The sequence below is a fragment of the Herpailurus yagouaroundi genome, unplaced genomic scaffold, assembly GCF_014898765.1.
Source record: "Herpailurus yagouaroundi ecotype Mexico unplaced genomic scaffold, PumYag 428, whole genome shotgun sequence".
Classification (NCBI taxonomy): domain Eukaryota; kingdom Metazoa; phylum Chordata; class Mammalia; order Carnivora; family Felidae; genus Herpailurus; species Herpailurus yagouaroundi.
The window spans coordinates 2,450,526-2,458,477 of NW_024412645.1; the positions used below are offsets into that span (position 1 = coordinate 2,450,526).

Sequence of the window (7,952 nt, forward strand, 5' to 3'; positions counted from 1 at the left end):
TTGGCCTCTTCCTTCACAGGGGACTTGGCCTTCTCTGGGGACTTGGCCTCCACTGGGGACTTTGCTTCTTCCTTCACAGGGGACTTGGTCTTCTCTGGAGACTTCACCTCAGTTGGTGATTTTGCTTCTTCTTTCACAGGGGATTTAGCTTTCTCAGGGGACTTCACCTCAGCTGGAGACTTGGCCTCTTCCTTCACAGGGGACTTGGCCTCAGCTGGTGATTTTGCTTCTTCTTTCATGGGTGACTTAGCCTTTTCTGGTGACTTAGCCTCTTCCTTCACTGGGGACTTGGCCTCGGCTGGGGACTTAGCTTCTTCCTTCACCGGGGACTTGGCTCCAACTGGTGACTTGGCCTCCTCCTTCTCTGGAGATGCAGCCTCTTCTGCTGAGGGAGATTTTGTTTCTTCTTCTCCTCCTTCTGCTTCCTCCTCCTCACCCTTCTCCTCTTTGGCCTCTTTCTCTTCTTCTTCAGTCACTTCTTCAGTCACTTGGATCTCCTCTGTCTGTTCCTCCAAAATCACAGTTTCCTTCTCTGACTTTTCTACCACCTTGATCTTCTCTTCACTTTTGACCTTTATGTGAGTGGCTGCAGAGGGAATTTTGGGGAGTGCTTCTGGAAGGGAGAAAGGACTGGGGCCAAAGCCAATCCGACACTCTTCGCCCTCCAGGAGTTTTCTGCAGAATGGATAATGGAACACATTATTATTATTAACTCAGAACAGATCGATGGATTGGGGGTCTTCTTGAGTTACTCTGAAGGCCCATAGAATCCAACGGTATGGACTTTGGTGGAGGAAGGAATGTGAATAGTGGGCACTCTGAGACCGGAAAAAGTCACTTGGCAAATCATCCCAGGAACTACCCAGAATCTGCACCCCAACGGCACTGGGGTTTTATGCAGCTAAGTATGAAACTTATAAAACAACCTCCCCTAACATGCACAAAAACATGGTCCTCAAGAGAGAGCACCTGCATTAACAAAAATTACATTAATTGTCCCTCAACTAAAACATTTAAGAGGAAGATGGGAGCCTGAGCAAACAATTCCACATTTATAAATTTGTGATTAAGAGGTCTCAGAATATACCCATTGGAATGTTAAGGGTCTCTTTTCACCTTATATTCTCATTCTTTGAGTTTTAGGAATAGGGAGGGGGCAGCAGTTTCTACCCTTTCCTACTCAATAGATATGTGACCTCAGCCAAGCCACTCAAACACTTTAAGCCTCAAGTTTCTTCATTGGCAAAAAGAGGGTCACTAAGAGTCCCTACCTCAGAGGATTGTTTCAGTGAGATAATGAATAAAAAAAACCTGGCAGTACCTGCCTCACAGTAGGTGTAGGGGTTACCCCTAGAGCCCAGTGCTTTGCAAATTTAACAGCATACACACCCCCCAGCGATCTAGTTAAAATGCAGATTCTGATTCAGTAAATCTGGGGTGGGACCTGAGAGTCTGACTTTCTAACATGCTTGTGGAAGATGCCAATTGTGCTGGTTCATGGACCACACTCTGAGCACCAAGATTACAAACTAGACCCAAGAGGTGAGAAGTAAAGGGTCACCAGCCAGCAACTGGGACAGGTCTTCAGGGGGTCAGCCTGCTCTTTAGCAAGAGATTGCTAAATTGGGAGGTCTCATGACCTTCTCCTGGCTACCATTTCCTGAGGGCTTGCTCTGTGACAACCCAGCGGTACTGAGATCCGCTCAGGAACTGGATTAGCACCTCCTCCTGACAACCCAACAAGAGTACTGTTATTATCATCCCCATTTTATTTCCCCGGAAAACCAAAGCTCAGGGAGCTAAAAAACACTAAGAGAATTGTAAAGGCCCCTGACAACTGAAGTATCTCCCTTCCCTCCAAAGCAGACCTCTAGTCAGCTTGATTTGGGGAGGGATGAGGAACATTAATCCTCTAAATCACTGTCAGAATGAAAATAAGCCACTCTCAAGACTTATTTCTCTCAGAAATCAGGATGATGGTTGCCAGGGCCAGAGGAAGTGAGGAAAGGGCAGTGGGGAGTTATTCATTATCAAGCACAGAGTTTCAGTTTGGGAAGATGAAAAAAGTTCTAGAGATAGATGGTGGTGACTGTTGCACAACAATGTAAGTGTACTTAATGCCACTGAACTGTACACTTAAAAATGGTTAAATAGCAAATTTTGTGTTATACACATTTTACCACAATAAAAAAAAACTCTTTTTGCTCTCTAAGACAGGCAGGCCATCTTGCTGGGAACTTGAAACTCAGTGCTTCGCCTCTCATAAGAACGCAAGGGCTCCCCACCATCCCAAAGGCCTCTGGCCCACCTCACCTGTAAGCAGCGATCTCAATATCCAGAGCCATCTTGACATTGAGCAGGTCCTGGTACTCTCGGAGCTGGGCTGCCATTTCCCACTTGGTGTTCCTCAGCTCGGTGTCCAGCTGCTGGATGGCTTCCTGGGGAGGAGAGGTCACGCACACACATGTCACGCACCAGCCAGTGCCTGGCCTTCAGCACCAGAGAAGCTGGGGCAGACTGTGCAAACCCAAAGCAGTTCAATCTAGCCAGTCTCACTGGGGCCATGCTGTCAAAGCTGTGGCAGCCTCATTCATGGACATGGAAACCAGCTGAAGCACAAATCCTGCCGTGTATGTATATGACCTCAACCTGGGGAGTGGTCTCGAATGAAACACACCAGGAATGATGGGTGATGTTTTACAGATCTTTTAAGCTTAGAAAATGCTCAGCAGGAACACAGCCTTGTCTGCTTTGGCTCCCAATGCTCCCAAGTGCCTGCCAGATAGGGCTGAGGAAGCACCCGCAGCTGATGACTGAAGCAACACACAGAAGCAGGTTAAATACCAGTGGAAGCTTCTCCACTAGTATGAAGGCTCACTTAGCCCTGCTTAAAGTGAAACATTATGGCTGATTTTTATTGCCTCCTTTCTGCTTTCTCCGTTCTCTAATTTATCCACAATCACCACAATCACCATACTTGCATAATATGTTCTTTCAAAGTGTTATTTTCTTTTGCCAGTTGTCTTTAATGCAAAGAATCTGCCAAGGCCTTCCCCAGGCTACGCTCACTCCCAGACACTGGTTATTATTTACCAGATGTGCACTGTGACTAAGACCCTGCTGAGCAGGCTCACACACAGCTCATGAAAAGCTTGCCCATCTCTTTAACCTTTGCAGAGCAAAGTGGGCATTTTTTTTTTTCTTCATTGCATTCAAGGAATTCAGACTCAGATAAAGCAGGTAACTTTCCTGGGGCCACTCAGCTAGAAAGACACAGTGGTACCCCTCATATGTCTCACTGACTCCAAGGCCCATGGTCTTCACCACCACAACCCTGCCGAGAGAGGGGCAATGACTTGTTCAGGATAACCCAACCAGGTAAGGTAGTCTGGTCTCTGCTCCACCCCTGCCCACCTGGTAGGATGCGATATCGGCCTGATGACGGTCCTCCAGCTCAGAGCGTTGCCTCTCTAATGAGTCCTTGGTGCCTTTGAGCGCCTCTAGCTCTGTGGTCCTGGCCTGTAGCTGGCGCCGATACTCAGTTATCTCCTCCTGTGCTGAGCGCATGGCATCTGTGTTCACCTTGGCTGCCTCTGAGAGTCTGTCCAGCCTCACTGGGGGAGAAGGAGACAGGGAACAGAGTTAGACACACCTGGATTTGGATTCTACTGATCCAAAAGGTGACACAGGTGGGTTGAGGACCTACTGGGTGCCTGGTGCCATCTTGGGTTCTTAATCCACCCTATCCTTTGTGATAGGCAAATTACTAATATCCAAGGCCACCTAGCTAGTAAGCAGCAGAGCTAAGATTCAAATCTAGTGTCTATCTGGTTCCAAAGATTAGATTGTCTCCCCCAATTCAGGATCTGAAAACTCATAAGGCAGAAGAAGCCCCCAGTTCTGGTCCTAATACCCAGTTCAGCTCCCCAGCAAGGCCTGGCGGTGCTAGTGTTTAAATGTGAAACTTGGCATACAGGGCTTAACTGTGAGCATGTGGCTGAACAAGTTAATGAGCCTGTGACCTTTGGAGGCATAAAGGTGCTATGAGCTACTATGTAGCCATAGCCCTTTCTTGCAGGTTTTTGGCTCTGTAGAACCCAAGGTCACCGCAGAGCCTGGGGCCCATGCGCCATCTCCTCTGTCCCTTCCCCCACCTGGCTGTGCATTCTCTAGCACAGGAGTCCCTGTGCCAAGGACAGCCACACCCTGGTCCCTGTGAGCAATGGGCTGCTGGTTCCCAGAAGATCTCTCAGGATCAGTGGAGGTCTGGAGACTAATCTACATCTCCTGAAAGTGAATAACCTGCATCCCAAAATAGTAACACCCAGGGCCTGAGTCGGGAGGGTGGGCCAGGGAGAAGGGAAGCCAGTTGGATGGGCCAGAAGTCCTGGGATGGTTTGTCTATGTGAAGGCCAAAGCCCAAGAGAGCAGAGAGGTTTGCTCTAGGAGGTGTCTTGCTGCAGAGATGGGGGAGGGGAAGGTTCTGCCACTGCAAAGGAGAGGAAAAGTAACGGGAAAAACCATGCATCTAAGTTCTAGCTTTCCTGGCTTTCCCTGCTAGTGTTGGCAAAGACTTAGAAACCATTAAAGTGGGTGAGGACCCTTACCCATTGTGGATCACAGACCTGTTTGAAAATCGCTGGAGCCTCTGCACCCTCTCCCAAGAAAAATGCAAAAGTTGTATACAGAGTTTCAGGAAGGATCATATAGCTCCCCTGAGTAAGAGGCTCAGCTTGTCAACCGCCTCCCCTTTTAACCCCCAAAGAAATGAAAACCAGAGAAGGCAAGTGTTAGTCAAGGTCACCCTGCAGGTGCTGGGCACAGCTTCAGAGCTGCTGCTGCTGCAATCTAGCTGACTCAGAGCATCATGGAGTTGGGAGGAGGGGGGGACTTAAGAGGCTCCCAGCTTCTCAAGTGGAGAGAGGACATTAAGGGGCCACCTCAGCCTCACACACCCATTCGCTGAGGTGATGATCCCTCACTGGGGAGCGGCCTAATAGGAGTCTGGAGAATGGGGTCCCCTGCAGGGTGCAGGCAAGGGGGATGGGCAGTGTTGGGCAGCGAAGGCATGTTACTTTGAAGGGCAAAGAGTCCTCAGTGCCTGTGACTAGAAGCCGTCACTGCTTTGGAACTGTGTTAGGAACCTGATGGAAAGGGGCCTCAGAGTGGGGCTATCCAATCTTGGGCGGGGGGACAGAGGGGATCCAGAGCTTCAGGACAGCTATAAGGCCCCTGGAGGAGGGCAGCCAAAGGAGAACCCAGAGCTGCAGGGAAGGGAAGGGGGTTATCTCCAGAGACCCAGAGTGAAACTGTCATTTAACTAAGGGGAATGCACTTTGCAGGGAGAAGCTGAGCAGTACATCCTCCAGCCCTGCCGCCTTCACCCTGGGAGTCCACCCTGCCAGGCCACCAGGGGGCGCCCCCTCCCCCGTACCACCGCGCGCCTACAAACCTCTGAACCACTCCTCCGACTGAAGCGTGCTCTGCACCGCGTGGCCTTCGAGTTGCGCGCGGATTTCGCGCAGCGCCGACGTCACGTCGCACTTAAGGGCGTCGCGCGCCTCGGCCTGCGCCTGCGCCTGCGCGGCGCCGCAGCCCTGGATCTGGCCGAGCAGCTCGCCCACCTCCTCCTGGTGGTGACGCCGCAGGTAGCCGCACTCTTCCTGCAGTGCTTGCGCTTTCTTCTGCAGCTCGACGCGTGCCGCCTCAGCCTCCTGCGCAAAGCGCGCGAGTGCGCGCGCTGCCGCCTCAGCTTCCTCCCGCTGCCGGGCCTCGTCGTCTAGGCGCTGGCGCACGTGCGCGATGTCTTCCAGCAGGTGCTCCTGCTCCAGGCGCAGCTGGCCGCGCGCCGCGCCTAGGCGCAGCACTGCACCGCGCATCTCGCGTACCTCTCGCTCATACAGCTCGCCCATGGCGGAGCGGCCCGCCTGCTGCTGCCGCAGCGCCGCCGCCTCGCCTTCCAGGCTGCGGTTATGTGCTTCGAGCTGCCGCACCTTGTCGATGTAGCCGGCGAAGCGGTCGTTCAGCGCCTGCAGCTGCTCCTTCTCGCTGCGGGCTGCCGCTGCTGCCACCACGCAGCCCTCCGGTCCGTTGCTCAACGTATCTAGCGAGTCGGTGCTCGAGGTGGCTCCTGCACCGCGGAAGCGGCCCGGCGAGGCCGATACGGAGCTCACGGATGTCCGCGCCCAGGAGTGGAAGCCGCTGGATGAGCCGGCAGCAGAACGCGCTCCGCCCTTGCGGGCCAGCGCGTAGTGCAGGCTGCCGCCTCCATGTAGCGGCGCGAACGGGGCGCCCAGCAGCGCGTCCGCGCCGCTGAAGCTCATCATGGCCGGAGCAGGTGCGGCCGCCGGTGGAGGGGGAAGCCCGAGGCCGAGACGGGGCGGGCGGCACTGCGGCAGCACTGGGATGCCGGCCTTTTTATAGCAGCCCGGTCGGGTCCAGCCCCTAGGCAGTTGGGGGGGGGCGGGGGAGGAGGGCCCCGCCCTCTCTCCCTCCTCCCCCGCGGCCCGGGTCCGGCAGCTCCGCCGCAGTGAGAGGGGCGGGGCAGGGGGACTCTGGATTGAAGGGGAATCAACGCGACGTCAGAGGACCACCCTGAGATCGAGTTAGGGGGTAGAGGACTCCTGGAGTGGAATGGCGGGGACCCCTGGGTGCGAGTCCGAAGACCCTGCTACTGTGTTCGGAAACAGAAAAGGGGCCCGAAATGGGGAGATGACAAGGAGTCCTGGTGGGAATAGGGGCAGGTCGCCTTTGGGATGGAGTGATGGATGACTCTGTAGTCAGTAGGATGAGGGGACCCCTGAATGGGGGGGCACAAAATTTTCCTGAAAGCTAGAGAGGACCTTCAGATAGGGGGTGTAGCGTGTCTGGAGATTGGAGATGGCCCAGAATAAGGGAGGGAGCAAAGTAATCCTAAATGGACTCATGATGGGTGCTACAGAAGGTAGAGAGATAGAAGACTCCTGAATGGAGGTACACTTTTTCCCTAATAGCTTGGGACCCACCAGGAGAGGCCTCAAGAAACTGCAGCCGGCTGCGGAATAGGGGAGGGGGACTTGGAGTTGGGAAGGGGGGCAAGGCTACCCTGAATTGGGGGTATGGGAAACACTTCAGAAGATGGTGAAAGGGGAGCCCAGATGGGAGACACAGTGGTCTCCACAGTATAGGAGGAGGTAGGCTCTGCAGCTGGCCCCAGCAAGGGGGACCCTCAGTGAAAGAGGCAGAGGATGCCATGAATAGGCAGGAGGAACATGGGCTGTGTAAGAGAGAATTCAGGCCAGGGTCTGCACACTGAAGTCAGCTCCACAGTTTGCTGGCCAAATGACCTTGGACAAGCTGTGTCCCCCACCCCTGATTTTCCTGTCTGTACCAAGAGGGGGCCCTGCCCTGGGACAGGCTGCAACTAGAAACCCCCTCCCCCCCCCCCACAGCTTTTGCTTTGTGTGTGTGTGTGAGGGGGGTGTCTCTGGCTGAACTAGGAAAGGGGACCCATATACTGCCCGTGGATATGGCAGCTGCTTTCGCACAACTAGGAAGTCCATCTTCCCTTCACTTCGACTTTGTCATCTCTCCCCCACTCCCACAGCAGAGAAGTGGGTGCCGTGATAGGCATCCCTTTTCGCCCCCAGCTAAGTGGTGGAATGCTTTCAGGGTACCAAAATCCCTTACCCCCATAATCCCTAATAGAGGGGCAGATAGAAAAGGGGTACCTGGAATTTGGGGTGCCCTGCAGCTACTGGTGTTCTATGACTTTTTCTTGGGCTTTCATTCTCATGTGAAATTCCTTGGGAGTGGGGGCAGGCTGCGTCTGTCGCTTCAGCACCGAGGACAGGGTCTGTTCTTTCTAGGGGGAAAAAGGGGTTAATCTCTGCCTTTTCCTTGGGGGGGAGAGGGGAGGGAGGTATGCGTATGTGTTATGCAGATGAAAACCGAGGAGGGGGCGGTGAATGATC

General features: G+C 53.6%; 1 protein-coding gene across 13 annotated transcripts in view; it reads right to left on the reverse strand.

The window, feature by feature from the left end:
* Positions 1–6,387, reverse strand: part of NEFH (neurofilament heavy chain) — a 7,867-nt gene extending 1,480 nt beyond the window's left edge. For 2 of the 13 annotated variants that reach the window (XM_040463884.1, XM_040463883.1), the window contains exons 1-6: positions 5,453–6,387; positions 3,415–3,614; positions 2,314–2,438; positions 252–675; positions 186–209; positions 6–47 (exon numbers count right to left, since the gene is read on the reverse strand). In XM_040463884.1, the coding sequence (XP_040319818.1) occupies positions 6–47; positions 186–209; positions 252–675; positions 2,314–2,438; positions 3,415–3,614; positions 5,453–6,326 (1,689 nt within the window). In that variant the 5' untranslated portion in view covers positions 6,327–6,387. Of the gene's footprint in view, positions 1–5; positions 676–2,313; positions 2,439–3,414; positions 3,615–5,452 lie in introns of all 13 variants that reach the window. The other 11 variants (XM_040463881.1, XM_040463880.1, XM_040463879.1 and 8 more) reach the window with 10 other exon arrangements.
* Between the last annotated feature and the right edge of the window lie 1,565 nt (positions 6,388–7,952).